Below are 18,517 nucleotides of genomic sequence, written 5' to 3'. Positions count from 1 at the left end.
TTGAAAGAACAGACAGCTAATGTTTCACATGTGATTATAACATTTTAATTCCTCACATTTTAAATAATTACAGTAAAATTTAACATTCTCTTGGATTTTAGGCAATATCATAAATTCTACTAACTGTTGAGCTTGCAAAGTCTACTATTCAAACACTAAAGCTACAAGAAAATATCCAAATGCAATACCTGGTGCCTAAACCTGTATTAGGACACATGAATGTCCATTTTATGACCTTGGGTAGGAAACTGAACAGGGAAGAGAGTTTTAGAGTATTTTTACAGACATTTAACAACTGGTTTGCTGAGAATCTGGAAACATATCTGCTTAAGCTGCATTTTTTTATTAACACATTCATAGCACTGTCAAAAGGAATATCTAGAATCTAGAATAATCTATCATCCTATTACTTCTGTTTATAAATCTAATTATTTTACAGCACTATGAAAAATTCAACTTTAGAGAAACTGAAAGAAAAACCTGAAAAATATTACAAAATTTCCAAGGAAAGAGTCTTTCATTCACTTAAAGATTATTTGAGAAGCAGGACATGTTATTATAAACACTTAAACCTTTACTTTCTCTAATGGGATTTTCTGTTATCTATTAAAGTACCCTCAAATTATGAACTATTCTCCTTTGACACATTTCAATATTTTTCTTTATAATCCTGAAAACAGCAAGGTGAACAAAAATACTTTAATACTTGTAAAACAAGATATTATTTCTTACATTCCATAAATTCTACAACAAAACTGGTGTCTAATTTATTGTATATTCTATGCAGCAATCCAGCTATTAATAAATAGGTATACAACAGGAATCAAACTCTCTTGACTGGAGCCTTCACTGTAAAATTGACTGTAAGTTCTTTCCTCAGCACTTACAATGTATTTTGTTTACATGTTTTACAAAATACCATCAAATATTCCAAGAAAGGGCTTGACATCATTGGTTTCATCATCAAGAAGAAATCTAAAGATTAAGCAAACAAACAAATAAGGTATAGCACATCAAAACCTATGGAATCAGGAACACTATAGAGTTAAGAGAAACCAAGACAAGCACTTTTAAGTAATGTGTCTTAAGAAAAATTATTTGTTACTATTATTGAGAAAACTAAACTTTTTAGCAATGAATATTAGAAACTAACACATTCGCCAAAAGTCTCTGTTCCATGAAGAACTAAGCACTGAAACACTGAAGAAACAGAAAAACATATGTAAGTTTTTCTTACCTTGGATCTACTTCTTTTTCCTGCTCTTTTGTGAAAATAAAAAAATCTTCTTTCCTAGTGAATTTAGAAGAGTCTGAGATTATTTCTGGGATGGAAGAACACTGTAAACTTTTTTGCTCTTGAGAAGGACTTGAAAGTGTTTTTTCTTGAAAACTGAACTGCAACACAGAAGTTTAGAAGTGTACATGGTTAAACCAACTGAAACTCCCAGATTGTTGTACAATATAGTACTGATATTTAATTGATATTATGATATTTGACAAGAACCAAGCATGTGATGAATCCAAATATATACTGGACAGAGAAATTATAAAATTGAGTAAATAGCTTTGAGATCATGCTATATAAAGTAAATTCATATCCTATTTCTTTGCATCAGGAATATCCCAATGAACAGAGAATGATTTGGACAATTTGAAATTCATGATATCCTGACTGATTCATCAGTCAGATATGGCAGATATATTTACACAATAAGTACTCAAATGATAGAAAATTCAGCTGTCAATATATTTTTACTCACCAAGGTTGTATTTCTAATCTGTGCAGATAAATTCACTTTTGATGTGCTATTGACCACAGAAACATCTGAGTTGTGAATCCTGGACTCATCTTGTACCGTGCATGAACTGAAAGTACCAAGTTGAATAATTTCAGTATTTTTACAGAAGGGAAAAATTATTTTCTGTTCAATTCAGGTTTCTCTACTTATTTCTCTGCACACTTAAATAAAAACCAAATTAAAATAATGCAACAAGTCATGCCTTTTAAACACTGAATTTTCACTCACTTTTATGAGTGAACAACATTCTATACATTTAATTACACAGATACAAGTGAAATACAGACAATATTTTAAACTGAATAAAATAGTAGTAAATTATGTAAGTCTTACTCTTTTGAAATGTTATTTGTGGCTTTGCTTGAGGTATACTGGCAGAGGGGTTGACATTCATCTGGACTTTGAAGGCAGATATTTCCATGTTCTGCAAAAGAATGAAAGCTTTAAAAAGAGGGTTGAGAAGAAGCCACAACTCCTTCTAAATATTTCCCATGTTATGATAAATAGTACTTTAAAAATTATGAAAGTGTCTTAACACTTGAAATATTTCTTTGGGTTTTGGGCTAATATAAAGATAAGCAGAGATATACAGTCAATATACATTGTGAAACAACAATTATGCAGTTTCAGGCCATCAAAAAACTTTAATTGTGAGTTTTTCAACTGTCCCTTTTGTATTGGATTTGTCACAATATACGTGACATTCAAGGCAGAATAATAAATCTGTCAGTCTAGTCAATTAACCAAAAATTTCAGGTGGTTCTATTCATTGTATAGTATTATAATTTATTCTCAAATAATAGCCTGCAGAATAATTTTAGGAAAGGAAAAAGTTTGTTGAAATTACCTTACCTAATTCTCTACTGACAAAATTACTGGCAAATACCAATTTCTCATCATCAATATCGTCCCAAATATCATCTCTCAGTTCAAAGTTCACATTCAAAGCATCTGAAAAACAGTATCTGCTTTTATCTGTGGCAGAAAAATATGAAGCATTAATTTAAATATCAAAACAGTGAACACTGCAATTTTAAACATTAGCAATAACTTACTACTCTTTCCACAATTCCAGGATTGCAGTTGTTTCTGAGATACTTCTAAGGTATTAATATTATCCTCCTGGTCCACTGAAGGTGACAAAGATGACAGTTTATTGCTAGACCTATTTAAAAACAATAAATCAATGACATGTCTGTAAAACAATTACAGAAAGTGGCAAAATAAATTTATTCAGAAAGCAATTCTTAGTAATACCTTGGCAAGGCTGGCAATAAAGACTTAGGTGTAAAAACAAATTGTTTGAGATCCACATTTTCAGCTTGATTTAACATCTGCATCTAAAGAAAGCAAAATATTATAACTTATAAGATATAAACATACTAAGAGCTATTATTTTTTTAACAGGGTTAATGGCATCCTTAATATTCTAAGTTAGCACAATATTTAAATGTCATAAAACCTTTCTGATGTCTGTCTATCTAATGCAGTCAGTTAAAAAGGTTTGAGTTATGTGCTTCTGGTGGAGGTATGCAAGCACCCCGGCAAAGCCAGACTGGTTGACTCTCATCTGTGTTAGCTGTAGGCTAAATAGTCCTCTACTGCAAACAAACAAGCAAACAGAACTGTGAGGTAGAAACAAAACCCTCCAATACCTCAAATGTCATTCTTGCTGCAGAAAGACCTAGTTTACCACTACATTCAGAGGAATAAAGTGCAAGCCATGAAATGTTTCAGAAGTTTAAAACCAATAGGGATAGTTTTCTTATAAACAAGTGGATCTACTTGCCAGTGAAAAAAGGACTCTTAGTAGCATGACTAATAAATACCACAATTTCATTCAGGTCATATTTTGCCAAACCAAGTCACAGTGCAGTACCTTCCAACAATGCCTCTGAACCTCACCAACCACAACCTATCAAATGCCATAAAAGATATAGAGGACGTGCACAAAAGTGGACCAATGGAAATGTCCCAAAGAACAGCAGAACCTCTCAAAGATTCCTGGACCTTTGTACTTCCTTACTTTTTGCTCTCCACACAGAAAAGTCAAACTTGGATGTTCATATTTAGTGATAAAATTCTCTCTGCCAACAATGCCTACAAATATGTAACAGATTAAAATAAACCTATGAAATGGCTGACTGCATTCAAGCAAACCTTTAGACGCTTTACTGGGGGTATAGATGAAACTGAGTTCCTGCTCCTTAAATCAGCTAGGTACAAAGAAAAGTTTGTGTCTCCATTCATCTGTGACTTTGGAGGTACTCCAGTTTTACCTGGAAAATGAAGTAAAATAATCTTTAGATTAGTTATAAGGGATAAATCCTAATTGTTTTCAAATTACTTTGAAAAACTTTGCCACTAAGCTTAATATCTTCTGTTAAAACATTCTAAAAGATTTCACATGCTAAGTACAAGACTTAACACAGTATTCATATAAAAGCATAACAAGTTTGACATTTTTTAAGATCATATGCTAAGTACAAAAAGTATTATTAATCATTGTAGTACCTATAAAAGTGCTATTGCCAAAGCTACTTATAATTGCTTTTATGACTGCAGCATAACAACCCATTCTCTTGCTGGTATTGTTTCTGCTAACGTAGCCATTGGCATGATGGGAGCTGTTCTAAATTACATTTCTCTAAAAGTATCAGAAGTAGTAGATTTAATGAAACTCACAGCAGTCATGCCCACACACATCTTTATTTTTACAGCGGTGGTTGCATTCTCTGTTGCCAAATTTCTTGTAAGCAATCTCCGGTTTAGATCTGCCTCCTAGATAAATATAATACAGAAATCCAAACAGTAATATTGGATACCAAACACCCATGATTTTTCTAACTTTCAAAATCATCAAAAAATTGCAGTGTAGTACTTTACGAGTAGAAGCAGCAGAGTTGTATTTTTATTACCTTTGAGAAAGAAACAGCAGGGATGAATAAAGATTTAGTTCCCTAGTGAAAGCAAAATTCAATTTTCTGTTGACTTTAGTATCAGCCAGATACTGTGATCTGACCATTTACCTGTATCTACTTTTGCTGCTGGCAAGCTTTGAGGTGAGCTATAACATTTATCAAGTGTAGATTCAGCTTTCAATTTTTGATTTGTAACCACCTTACGTCCCTCTGGTTTTGGTGTTAAGTAGAAGGCTGTATATGCTCGCTGTATATCAAGGCCAACTTGGAAAATAAAAAGACAAAACTATTAAAACAGCTTTAAACTGTTTCTATACTACAATTATCTTCAGTTACTCAAAGATCATGGAAATTTAAAAAAGTAATTTGCCCTTAGAGCACACTCTTGTATGACCAGATTCTTTAGGATTGAGATTAAAAACCCCAAACATTTTTTAGAATTAAAGACATAGTTACTAGAAGAAAAATGAAATTAGTTCCTTTAACCAAATGTTCTTGTATTGATCAACTTTAAGCTTACTTTTGTTAAAACTAAATTTACCAATGACTTTGCACAGCTGATAAAATTTTAACTTTTAAACTCTACTCCAGTCTGTGTTCAGGAGTATCAGCAGCTCTGTACTGGCAAAGGCAAAACATGAACATGTTTATAATGCTTCTCAAGTTGAAGGCCAATATTCATGACAGACTGAGAGACACCCTTTGTAAAGAGAGCAATTTTGTCTTTTATTAGGGAAATAAAATTTGCTGGAAAACCAGACAGGCTTTTAAAAAATGTGAGATTTCCTTGAAGTCCGAAATAGGAACAGACTTAAAAATAAGTAGAGACTAGGAAGACCTGGTTTTAGTATAATTTCACCATTACCAGTTTCAGAAAAATTAACTGTTGTGCTGAGTTTTTCTGAACTCAGTACTGAGTATTTTATCTGCTGTATCTGTAGATAAAAGGACAATTTTCATTTCTGTGTGGTTAGAAAACCCTTTTTCCCAGAGCCACAGGTCTAGCTATAGAAATATAGATTATTCCAGGCTTGATTATTGTAATAATCTCAATGTCAATATTTACCATGGAAGCATCAACTACACTTCAGTTAACCTAACACACAGCACTCTTTTTTACTGGTGGGGCATGATGACAGAATTCAATGGAGCCAGTTTATCTTTAAATTGTTTTTTGAAGTTTTGCATTTCAAGGTCATAAGGTGCTCCTTTACTGCTATAGTTCCAATTGTATGGAAGTTGTCACTGAGGGGACTCATGTTTAAATCTGCACATAGTAAGGCACAACATTTCCAGCTGTAGGAATTTCTTGTTACCAAAGTGGAGACGACCACATCCAACACCTCTTTACTACAGTGCAAAACCTAACCATTCACAAAAGCAGCTCTGCTCAGCATAAATAAACTGTCAGGCTGATAGGTTATCTCTGCTGAAAGTTAACCCACTTGAAGGAGAAGGACAAAAGAGAATCCCAATCTGTATCAACAGAGCTAAATATTGTCTCCTAGTAACAGTTTTGAGGCTTTGCAGTTCTTTATGTGGTAGTAAATGAAATAAACAGATAAGTAATTGTGAGAGGTAGGATGCAGCCCAGTAAAATACATGTTATAGAGGTTTGTTTCCAGACCAACTCACTTTATTATACTTTGGCTTAACAGAAAGTGTTTTAGCAATTTGTTCCAAAATCTCCTGCATATTGGTTTTTAATTCAAAGAATACCTTAACCTACCATAATCAGAACTAATTAAATTTATACTAATGTCTTCTGATTTAACAGCTCTTTTAACTTCAATTTTCTTCATCCAATTTCCAGTTTTCAGGAGCACAGAATCCCTGTAATGCATCAGCAAAGTTGTTAGACAAGGACAACATACTATGGTATCTGTAACCAAGTGAAAGAGCCTGAATTTGGTTCTACTTCTTTCGTTCTGCTTGATAATTGGCCTAAGAATAACTTTTCAGTCATGTATGATTTATGGCCATAAGAGGGCCAGGATCCTGCAGATCAGTTTCAGTTTTGCCCAAAGTGCCAGACTTTGGTCAGAATTGTCATGAAGGTCAAGCAGTTGGAAAAGATTCTGTTTCTCTTTTCCCATTTGCTCCAAACATCTCTTAGCCAACTGGAGAATTTAAATCCATCTCTGAGGGGGAAAAAAAAAAATATTTCTAAAATATAATTAAAGAAATACAGCTAACAGGAGTAAGTAACAACTGGTTTATCCATAATTTTAAAAGGTATTTTACTTGTTTTATATTTATGGGAAAATTATTACGACTTTTCCATAATATGACATTGATGTTTAACAGATATTTACACGTGCTTTCTTCACTGACAAGCACACTGGCATGTTTTGGGGGTTGCTGAATTTTGTGTAGCATTTTAAATGACAACAGTGACTAGAAAATGCTGTAGGATAAAGAATAATTTTGTACTATTAGACATCAGTAGGAAGTATTGAAAATCTGCCTGAAAGTCACAGAACAGATGAAAAATCAACACCATAAAACCATGTGAGGCAAAAAAACCTGATCATACATACATAATTTTGTGATTAATAATGACTTGGTTGTCAGCATCTCCTATGACCAATGTAACATAGTGAAAGTCTGGCGCTGTTCTCTTTGTCTGGAGCTGCTCATAGTTTGTTAATTTGATGGTTACTAAGATTTCTGCCAACGTGTCACTGTATTTGGGAAGCTAGGGAAAATTATACAGAAGACAGAACTGATAAAATATGCAGAGGAAAATATATGCCCCCCATAAATTTCTATCTGTTGATACAAGCACAAAAACTCAACTTAAGCAATTTGAATTTGTGGTACAATTTTATTTGTTCCTCTGAGACACTGATTTTCAGCACTAACTTGGTGATAAGCTGAATACCCTAAGTTTGATTCAGTACTGAGAATCAAGGACAAATGCAAAGAGAAATACGCAAGAATATGATTTGTTATATAGAAATTATATTTTGGCATCCCAACATTCCTCTAGAAGATTTTTATAATTGTTAAATCTTCATTCTGAGAATTGAGCTACTCATCTGGTATTATATCAAGGGAAAAGTAAACTAGAACTGATTGTTATACCAAAAGAATTTCACACATCTATTGAGCTTTTAACTTCAAAAGTGTCCTCATTTCTATCAACTTTAAGGTCACTTTTCAAATTTTGCATTTTAGAAAGCTAGAGTGTCTTTGTGATCCATATAAAGACAAAATGCATATCAGAACCTCAAAGCTCTTGATTACACGTAGAACTGTACCCTTCCTTTGAAAGGGCACCAGCTAGGTTAATGTACTAACTTATTGTTTCTCTATATTCCTAAGTGTGCTGTAGAAAATAAACATGCATTAATAGTATTTTAGTTAGCTGTATTTGGATGCTTTGCTGTCTCTAGGGTTTGTTTAAATTCAAGATAGAAGAGACCTCTCAGACTCACATATAATGCTAGAATGTGAATGTACTGGTATAAATCTGTAACATAAATGCTATCAACAAGAGAGGCCAATTTATTATGGGGAATGTCTGTTCCAAGGCTCTCCTTTGAGATTTAGGAGTTTCATTTTACCTGCTAAGCTGGAAGGAGGTCACAATATTGTCTGATCTTCCATCTGGGAAGACTCAGAACTGCTTTAAGTCAGGACTTCTTTTTTCATTTAATAAAACCAGCATAAAAACATAAAATAAATATGAAAGAATGTACCTGTTCAATTTCAAGTTCATATTTTGGAAGATGCAAAACAGACTCTTTTATCTGGTTTCCAAAAGGAGGATGTCTGTTTAAAATCTGCAAAGATGTAAATCCAAGGAATCAAAGTCACCCGAGTAATTACGTTAGCAACAAAAGCTCCTTTCACTCTTGGTTCTCTACTGTCATTGATGCCCAGAATAGCAACATTACCAAAAGGAAATTCCAACACTTGTAAAAGTTGCTACTGCTTCAGTTCAGATAATTCAATCACCTACCAATGACTACTCAGGTTTTATATGAGATGACTCTTCTATGCTGCACAAGCTTTAACTAAAACAAAACAAATTACAAGAAAAAACACAAAAGGAGCCAGAATGATAAATCAAATTTCCAAAGTCAAAACAGAAAAACCAAAGTAAGATTTAGAAGTCTGTTATATCTTCCAGAACACTGGAATAACAGCTTCCACAGAAAAGAAGCCAAAAGCCAAAGAACCAGTCCTAGAGTAACATTTACCTTTCCTAAAATAAGAAGTGTTTTGTAGATGATTTAGAAGATTTTTATTCTACTCCTATCTCAAACTTGCAATAATGGAAATTTGGGATTTTCATAATTAAGATACACTAAGAGAAACTGTAAATACATATTCCCTTTTATATTTTTCCAACACTTCTAATAGAGAAGTGCATATCGTCCTTTGTTACAAACCACGTTCATGATGATATTCTACATATTTAAGCATCTGCTTTCCACAGCCAACCAAATCAGTGAAATCATCATTCACATTAAATTTGCTACAAAAAAACATCATACACATTTTCAAGGAAAACCAGCAGCAGCTACACAGTTTTTAAAAATCTACTAGTTAAAATTAATAAATCACCTAAACATCTAAATTTTGCTATGACCATATAGCAAATATGTTTAACTATACTGTTTTAACTGCTAACAGTATTAATCCTCAGTATTTTCCCTATCATATTTATCTATGCACAAAATAATAAGTTACCAATTCAAGCTCTCTTGCATTTATGTCTTCAATTTTTTTAAATGATGTCAGCCCAGCATTTACCATAGCATTTGACAATGATACACCTGTGAAAAACACGTATACAAGTTTTATGCTGTTAAAGGGCAATGAATAACCTCAAATTATTCTAACAACTGCATTACAGCAGGTAAACCCAAAGCATAAATAACTCTGTTACATTTGATGCAGCTTTCTGCCCAGCAAGTCACTAAACGTATTTTCACTCAAGTATTTCAGTAGTAATTAATTTCTCCATTAGTAAAGAGAAAATGAAATGCAATACAAACCAAACATGAAAATATACAATATTTCAATGATGACAACTTTTGCATTTTCTACAGTAAAACAGATTTTACATCACTTTCTGCAGGAGTCAAGAAATGTGTTCTGTATATATATGATAAAAAAGCATGCCATGCAGTATTCTTTGTCTCAGAATGTTTTCCCTATTCAAGAAATTATTTAATTATGCTAAAATCATAAAGACCTCAATGTTTTTGAACAAGTTAATAATGAAATTCACTGAAAAAGAAGTATTTATTATTATCTTCTACGAGTTATTCCAGCTTTAGCAAAAAACTTTCCCATGGGCATGTAAGCCACAAAAGCAGAGAATTCCACATACACTTTTATTTCTCTTTGTGATTCACCATACTTCCAGTGAGATTTAGACTTATCACAGCTATGAAAAGGCATTTAACTGACCTGGCATTACAGCCTATTATAATAACTGCAATGATTGTATGTAAAAAATAGTACCAAATACTTAGAATGAGTATTTGGATCCTTCTCACACAGTTCTGCTAAAGAGCTCTGCTAAAGAACAAATGTAAGAAATCTGAAAATTAAGTGGGAAAACTCTTAAAATACTTTTAGATTGCTTCTTGGAAGACATTACTGTAATCTTATAAGAAAATACTTAACTCAAGAATTTAATACTTTAGAGAAACAGAACACCTTTTTTCTTTTCATGTGTATTTGAATATAATACACATGGGTCTGACTTGGGGAAAACATCTTTTACCATCTTCCTGCTCCTCTGCAGAAGCTCTGCAGTCTGAATACTGAGAATTCTCAGATATTACTACTTCTGCTAGAGCTGCTCCTCTGTTTCTTTATAACTGAAGCTGAAGATTAACTCTTTTATCCTAATTCCTAAAATGGTAGAAGGATTTCTGCCAGTGAAGAGAATACCAGATGTAAATAAGATTCTTTTCTCTTTATTTTCATCTACACTTCTGAGCAAAACGAATAAATGGGGGTGGAAATAAAATTGAACAAGTAGTAAACGTCATAAATCCTGTATGACAACTGATCATTATCCTGTCTGTCAGAACAAGCAAACAGAAATCAAACCTACCATTCAGTAACAAGGGGGAGTATCATTATTGGACAGGAGCTGTAGAAATGCAGCAAGAATTCAACTGAAATATCAGTCTCAGTAAGGCCAAGTGTCAGTCAAAGAACTGTCACTCTAATAATGGAAATACTGACTAAAAAGGCATTTTTAAGGTTCAAAAACAGCACACTGAGCTAAGAGTTTAAAAATTAAGGATTTCTGAATATGCTACATGGTATCAGCAAGTTTCTGGGAACTTAATTTAACTCCAGAAAGAAACAGAAGATTAGTAGCCATAGGCAGAGGTTAAAAAATCGTATCATACTACAGGCATCAATTCAGTGTTTGATTCAGGAAAAGAGTGAATGTCAGAAGAATGTTCAAAAGAAGCTTGTGAGGGGAACAAATGACACTTTGGAAGTTAGCAGCTCTTTGTAACATATGCTGCAAGAGCAATGACAGCATAAGAAAAAAGTACCCAGAAAAAGGAAAATTGGACAGAGATGTCGGTATATATACACCTCTTATTAAAAAAACTAAACGTGACTTTATTCTAGTGAATATAGTGTACAGGGAAGGATTTGTCTACACTGCAAGTGCCATATTTATCCCACTCATCCTAACTCCACAGAAATGCTGAACATGAGGCAGATTCCTCAGATGATGGTGTCAACATTGCCACAGGTGTGGGGTAGTGGAAATGTGTTCCCAGCACTGTGCACTGTGCTGTTCACAGGCTAACAAGCCCTGCCCTTGCTTTGAATCCACATGAATGAAGCATTACAGCCTCTGCCCTTGAGCAGGAAAGCCTGTAAGGTACTGGACCCGATGGACCTCTGGGTTTAGCCATTCTCTAATTTGCAGACCTCTGTACTACACTCTTCAGCGCAGAGCTGATGTATCTCTAAAGAAGAAATACAGAGAATGCTGCAGTGAATTTTGAAAGCATGAAGGTATGATAAGACCAGACATCAAAGCAGGAAGATACACTACTACCTCAAACAAGTATGACTACATTTTTATAAAACAGAAGACTCAAAATTTTCTGAACTCCTTTTCAAGTAATTATGACAAGCCTGTACTTCCAGCCAGAAGTTCATTCAATAACAGGATACAGTGAAAGGAAGATCATTAGAAACTTTTGATCATCATGTGTATAAGAACCTCATGCATAATAAATTGATTTACATTTCATGATTCCTATCCTTTTCAATGTGAATTAAAAGGTTTTAATGCATACAAGCAAGAGGACCTACAGCAACTGCTGCCTGGAAAGGAAGACATAGCCTAGTCAGGGACACGCAGTCATATCAATGTGGAATATGCCTGGGATACTGAGAGGAATAGTGAGGAATAAGAACAATTCTGAAATACTTTGAAAGCCTTAAGAAAGCTATTAAAGAGCTTGCTTTTGCAATGGCAGATTCTTCTGGCAACTGTGGTACTCAATTGTGGCAAATAAGTAATTAGCAGACTAATTCAATTATGTACATAGATATCACAGAAATCAGCAGGCTAATTATGAGTTGTGATTCTTTGTCAAGATTACACTTTTATAATTTTTAACTAGTACCTACCAATTTTTTCCAATTGTTTAGACACATGAAGTGAATTTTCCCAAAGTCTGCACCTGAAACACTTTGCTAAAATCAAAGAGTTTAATAAAGCAGAGAAGTTGTTCTTAGATGATGCCAGAAAGTCAGATAGCCCTGTAAAAATAAGATTGACTTATGTTAACAAACTTAATGTAGCTTATTAGGAGATGTACCAGGAAAATAAAATTAAATTTTACCATACATCTAGTAACTCTCAAGCCATTTCTAAATATTCTGCCAGTATCTTGTGTCAAAGTAAAGTCTTGAATAGGAATACATCCCAGCTGAGCCTGAATGAGACTGGAAAAACAATGGGTTTGTAAACAAAGAACAACATCAAAGTTTTTCATGGGAAAAAAAAAGGAAATTCAGAATAGAAACAACAAGATACAAGATCTGTCCCTCTGCAAAATGACAAAAAATTTAGCAGGGACTTCAACAGCCATAAAATGGCAGGTTTTCAATAAAAAATAAAAAGGCAATATAATATTTACCAGTTTACTTTCATTTCTCTTGTTTTTATCTTCCCCTCCATTGGAAACCTATGCATGAAAACAAATATTTTCTAAATTCATTTTATTTATTGTTAAAAAGGTACTTTCAATTTTCAATGTATTTTTTAAATACCTGATTGTTATTTTGTCTTTGTCTTTATTCAAAGTGTTCAATATTTTCTTTTCATTTATTCTTAACTTCACATCCACAAATTCTGTGCAGTTGGAGATCATTGTAATCTGTAATAATTAAATGTTTTTAGTAATTGCTTTAATTTGCCATTTTTTCTATTACTTCTTCTAATTTTTTTAGAAGAACATTTAAAAAAATTTATTTCCTCAGCAGTATGACCATGAAGACACAGTCCGTCAGTTCTTTTTAATACTGACCAACTTTCTTTCCTCTTCCTATAAAGGTCATTAATGAAAGGGGACGATTTTTCTTTCAGCTTTTTGATTACTATTTCAGTTGATGTTATCTAAGATTAACCCCACACCTTACTAACACTTTATACGAGGCAAATACAAACAACTTTTTCTGTTCTGTATTTCACCTTGCTTTCTTCACACTTTAACGACAAAGACAGGCACAGGAGAACAAGTGTTCCATTTTTTTCATGGCAAATCTGTTTTACCATAATATTTGCTTGAAAACAAAATGTCTTGTGCTTCAGGTAACAACTCATTAGCTGAAAGAGGAAAGTTACTTAAAACAGAAAGACAATTCCCTTAAAAGTAAAACCTGCTCTTGATGCAGCTGTTTTTTCAACAAATAAAACCTACTACAGCAGAAAATATTAAGGCTTTTAGTCCATAAACAGAACAGCTTCAGCAACTTTGCATCTTCATAAGCAAGGTTAGTGAGTGAAGAAAGAGTTGGGAATCAAAAGATCTCAAAGTACAAAGTCTCAAAAAAACTCCAAATAGAATTTAATTAGATGTATTCTCTAAAACTTTATACAAATAAAGCCTGAGCTCTTTAAAATAAATAACACCTTATCCTTCTTTTCTTAGACTGTTTAAAAATAATTGAACATATGTAATTTAAAAAAAACTCAAATTACCAATTCATTTAGTGTCTCAGTTCCCTTCATTGTGAAAAACTGCTTCACTGTATCAAATGCAATGTAATACCACGCCATTAATCTTCCAGTCTCTGTAAAAGAAGAATATACCATAAAAAAATAAGGATTTCAAGTATATTTTAGTGGCTTAGAGTTTTTTAAGCCACAAAATTAAATTAATTTTCTTATTCCAGGCCTCTGTGAGATTTACCCCCACTACTCAGTATGTCATTGTCCCCAGCTGTGAGATGGACATGACTGATCCAATCACAGAGTGGCAGTGGCAATTCTCTCCAATGGAGATGAAGTCCCACTAACACACCAGGCAGGGAACTGTGGTTGCTAAGAAGCCAAACACCTCTAGCAGAGGAGTCCAGAGAAGAGCAGGTATTGATAAAACCTGTCCTTCCTTGCACTGTGCCACAACCAATTATCCTGACACAGTGTTCTGCAATCTTCTAATCTGCAACAAATTTTCAGCAACAAGAGAAGATCTATTCATAAAAAAAGATTAAGAGAGTGAACATCCACGACTTGGTCAAGAAACTTGTCCAAATATTCCACTCAAAAAGTCCCTCAGATTTTACTCTCTACTACATTTGTGTACTCTTATTAATGAGTCACAAGGGTAGCTGAGATCCTTCACAGTTCACTACTATCTCTACATCACTCCTGAAAATTAGTTTATTTGAAAAATGTATTACCTGTTGGTTTGAAATTATTTGCTTTATCCATCCTGATCAAATCAAAAGCTGATAAATCATTTAAGTTCTTCAGACACAGTTCTGTCAAAAATTTGAAAAATGTTTTCTGCATGTACTAAAAATACCTTATCCATGTACAAACCACAAACATCATCATCAAATGGTATGAACGTATACCCAAGTAATTCCACTGAACACAAGTAAAGGTTTATTAAAGTTGGTGGCTAACTTTTCTCTGGGGAAACTCACTGAAAGATAACTGATAAGGACAAGCCAACTCTTTTTCAGTAAGGTAAAAGTTGCAAAGGAAAAGAAACTAGATGCTGGAACGTAGGTTGCCATATTCAATTTTGAATGACAGATTAGAGAACCCACAAGCACTTATACAAAAGACTTTTGCTACAGAGTTAACACTGAAATGGTCCAAATTTCAAATACCCACAAGTATTCATGAATCATTCATTAGAAATTTTCATGCTGCATTTGTATTTATTGCACTAAACCTGTTGTGTCAGGTATCTGCATAAGAATGACCAAAGTGCTTTTGGTCTCTCTTTTTCAAGACCAGGGCAACATTCAGAATTTAAAAGTCAGTTAGAACAGCACTCAAAGAGATAGTTCCCCAAGCAATCCTTCACTTTACACATGAAATATATGAGAACATTATATACATTACTACAAAATATTTCATATTGTAAGGAAGAGGAGCTAGTTTTTAACATCAGAATTGCCACACTAAAAAAGCATTAATTGAATTCTTCTAGCACTATCTGTACATATTAAACCATGCCTTCTCCCATAAAGGCTTGTTTAGGTAGTACCACACTTCATTCCCTCTATTCCTTTCAACCTACATGGCAAGAACAGAAAACTCCTCATGTAAAAGACAGAAAAATATAGAAAACTACTGAAAAGGCAAAATTTCTTACTGATAAGTGCTCCTCTTTTCACTGTCTGCAAGTCAGAGTCAATGTCTCTCACAATTGGGGACCTCAAGTAGCAAAATGTAGCAAATGTACTGTGTTCCTGAAGGCCCTTGAAACCCTTACCCAATGAACAGCCCCAGCATCATTCTATGAAGCCCAAAATCAATCACAAATGTTTCCTACACAGTTATGTTAAAAATGTGTAAGTGGAGTTCCAAGTACAAGCTATACAAATTTCTGGGCATTTTATCTGTCCATGTTTTAATGGACCAGACCATCCTGCAGATATTTCAGCTCCAAATGGTCTGGATGGACATGAGGAGTTTCACTGAAGAAAGAAAATTGTATTTGTAGATTTGCACAACTTGATAGCAAGTACTCTTTTATAAATATATTAACATTTAAAGTACCAGAAAACTTACATTAAAACAAATTAACAAAACAAAACCACCTGAAGAGTTGTATGCTATTTCTGTATTTAAAGTTAATAGGCATCAATTGCCAAACGATTTTGTCCACTGTATATTTTCTAATGGAATTGCAAATAGCTAAAATGCAGTATTTTTTTAAAAAGGTTAATAACTGGGTTTTATTCAAGTGTTAGCAAAAAAAAGCCTCTTAAATTCATGCAATTTTAAATTGTTTCTGGACAGGGCAAAGATATTTACATTTTATATCCTTTGTTTTCAAGGCTAAATTTATGAATCGAAGATGACATTTTCTGAAAAGAACTTTTTTGAAAGTATAGTAACAGAAATTAATAAAAGCAATTGAGATAATTGAAAGAAAAATTAGGAAGAATTATGAACAATCAAAATTAAAGTGTTCTGCTTCATATTTCTGAGTATGTATATGGAGATGAGGTAGGTAAAGGCATTTAATGCTTTTCCTCTACTCAAGAAAATTTCTTCTACCGGTTAAAAGGTACTGATAATATTTCAAAAACATTAAAAACAAAATAGAATTAATAACATACAGTAAATTACATTTGTCCTGCAAATAGCTCCATTGAAATTAATGGACATAGATAATAAACATGGGTGAACCTGCCCTAAATTGTAACATTTTACTGAAAAAAACTAAGTAGCCACTTACCTTGTAATTTTGCTTCAATTCCAACTTTATCTAATCCAGATGAAAAACCTTCAGGGCAAAGACAAAAGTTGTTTTAACCTAACATATTAATAACCTAGTACTATCATACACTTCCTCCTCAATGTCACCACCCATTAAAACTGATTTGCTGATTTTTAGGAAGCAGATAAATACCCCAAAGTGTAATATGTGGGAATATTTATTATACTGCAAACAAGTCAGTATTCTTACAAGGTGTAACTCTCTAAGTATCAGTAAGAGACTTGTAGAACAGATGTGCAAAGGTAAAAGCTGCAAACATTCCCACATGTAAAATATCAAGAGTCCTAAAAGTTTCAGAAATATCAGTAGAAACTTCCAGGTACAGTTTTCTTATTTTGGAATATAGGAAGCCACCTAAATTGTAACACCCATTCAAGTACTGGATGTGCTATGTTCCAGCTATAAATCCTTATAAAAATTGTCTACAGCAATTACCCAATGACTTCAAAATCAGGGGTAGAGCAAGTGGACAAGAACAAAGATATGGTCAGGGCTGGGGACTGGGATGATGTTCTGGACAAGACAAACTGAAGACACTGGAATTAAGATAACTAGAATTTTATTCTAGACAAAATGATCAAATACTAGACTAGTCTTTTTCTAAGCAGATTACATATTCAGCAGTGCAAAATACATTATGGCTTGATATTGTATTAATACACGGTCCAGCATATTAAGATAAAAAGAAACGGATTATGAAGTTGTAAATGGCTTCTTCACAGTTTTAAAATGTTATACCATGCTGAAACTCCCACTGCTTATGTTAAAGAACAAAATGTTACAGGCCACATTGCACATCTTGTTTTCATCACATTATGAAATAACAGTCCCTAAGAAAATTATAGAAACAAGTAATATGGACATAACACATCCTAGTGCCATAGTTAGATGAATTAAAGAAATAAAACCAAACAAACCATAGTGAGCTGGATTTTTTAAGGCTCTAATGTACAAGAATGTTGATCGTATCCATTCCAAAGCTACACTGACATCTGTGACAGTATGTAGCACTATTTCTGCATTTAAGTGTTCAACAAGGTGCCTGTGCAAGCTAATGCAAAAAAACAACAGTTAAGGACTTTTTCCAATGAGCAATACAAAAAGTGCTAAAACTAATTTTTGGGAATGAACAAAATCAAACAAACTCCTCCTCCCAAACCACAACTGTTCACTGTAATCAGTGAAATTGATGGAACACAGTAAAGATTATGTAAGTAATCAACAATGTAATTTGTTTATTATGGCCTAATGCCTAGCAAGCAAAAATAAACTGTCAACTGTGAAGTTCCACATTTACTAGAAAACAAAGTTACATACATTTAAAAATTGCAGCATAGACATTCTGTGCTGTTGATATTCTAAATATATTTGAAAAATTAAATGTTAACAAAAGTAAATGAGTAAAATTTCTTATTTTACCTTTTAGCATCCTAACTTTCCCACATATTTCTCATGATAATCTGTTAACAGCAAATATAGGTCTAGTACTTCCCAGACTCTATAATCTAGAAATTCAGATTGGGCTGCATTAAATTCCTGCTCTTTGTCTTTGTAATAAATACTCTTTCAGCTTCCTCAGTTTTCCAGCAGGAATCTAATTTTTCTTTTGAGCTTAAGAGGTCCTGAAGATTCTTTTGGCTGATAGAAAAAGAGACCACTAACTACTGAATAGCTTGGCTTTATTTTCCTTAATTCTTTCTTAACTTCTTCTAAACGGACAAAAGCAGAGCCCAAAACCCATGTGAAGAAAAACACATTCTGTAGAAACTCTGAAGTTTAGCTACTATCTACAGAGTCTCATAAAAACATACTTAGT

At 33.3% G+C, this 18,517-nt stretch overlaps 1 protein-coding gene across 1 annotated transcript in view; it reads right to left on the bottom strand.

Annotated features, from left to right (window-relative positions):
- Nucleotides 1-707: 707 nt before the first annotated feature.
- The window catches only part of HFM1 (helicase for meiosis 1), a 30,282-nt gene continuing 12,472 nt past the window's right edge, over nucleotides 708-18,517 (bottom strand). The window contains exons 17-38 of the mRNA XM_058030296.1: nucleotides 17,619-17,752; nucleotides 16,660-16,707; nucleotides 14,639-14,719; nucleotides 13,935-14,026; nucleotides 13,004-13,110; nucleotides 12,871-12,918; nucleotides 12,579-12,676; nucleotides 12,359-12,490; nucleotides 9,422-9,507; nucleotides 8,425-8,508; nucleotides 7,261-7,418; nucleotides 6,450-6,553; nucleotides 4,829-4,984; nucleotides 4,485-4,580; nucleotides 3,960-4,078; nucleotides 3,057-3,139; nucleotides 2,858-2,964; nucleotides 2,652-2,750; nucleotides 2,133-2,223; nucleotides 1,761-1,866; nucleotides 1,238-1,395; nucleotides 708-975 (exon numbers count right to left, since the gene is read on the bottom strand). Of these exons, the coding sequence (XP_057886279.1) occupies nucleotides 909-975; nucleotides 1,238-1,395; nucleotides 1,761-1,866; nucleotides 2,133-2,223; nucleotides 2,652-2,750; nucleotides 2,858-2,964; nucleotides 3,057-3,139; nucleotides 3,960-4,078; nucleotides 4,485-4,580; nucleotides 4,829-4,984; nucleotides 6,450-6,553; nucleotides 7,261-7,418; nucleotides 8,425-8,508; nucleotides 9,422-9,507; nucleotides 12,359-12,490; nucleotides 12,579-12,676; nucleotides 12,871-12,918; nucleotides 13,004-13,110; nucleotides 13,935-14,026; nucleotides 14,639-14,719; nucleotides 16,660-16,707; nucleotides 17,619-17,752 (2,254 nt within the window). The 3' untranslated portion in view covers nucleotides 708-908. The remainder of the gene's footprint in view (nucleotides 976-1,237; nucleotides 1,396-1,760; nucleotides 1,867-2,132; nucleotides 2,224-2,651; nucleotides 2,751-2,857; nucleotides 2,965-3,056; nucleotides 3,140-3,959; nucleotides 4,079-4,484; nucleotides 4,581-4,828; nucleotides 4,985-6,449; nucleotides 6,554-7,260; nucleotides 7,419-8,424; nucleotides 8,509-9,421; nucleotides 9,508-12,358; nucleotides 12,491-12,578; nucleotides 12,677-12,870; nucleotides 12,919-13,003; nucleotides 13,111-13,934; nucleotides 14,027-14,638; nucleotides 14,720-16,659; nucleotides 16,708-17,618; nucleotides 17,753-18,517) is intronic.

Source organism: Melospiza georgiana, chromosome 9 (genome assembly GCF_028018845.1).
Source record: "Melospiza georgiana isolate bMelGeo1 chromosome 9, bMelGeo1.pri, whole genome shotgun sequence".
In the NCBI taxonomy this organism is placed as follows: domain Eukaryota; kingdom Metazoa; phylum Chordata; class Aves; order Passeriformes; family Passerellidae; genus Melospiza; species Melospiza georgiana.
Note: the sequence above shows the minus strand (reverse complement) of the source record. Positions and strands in the feature narration are given on the sequence as shown.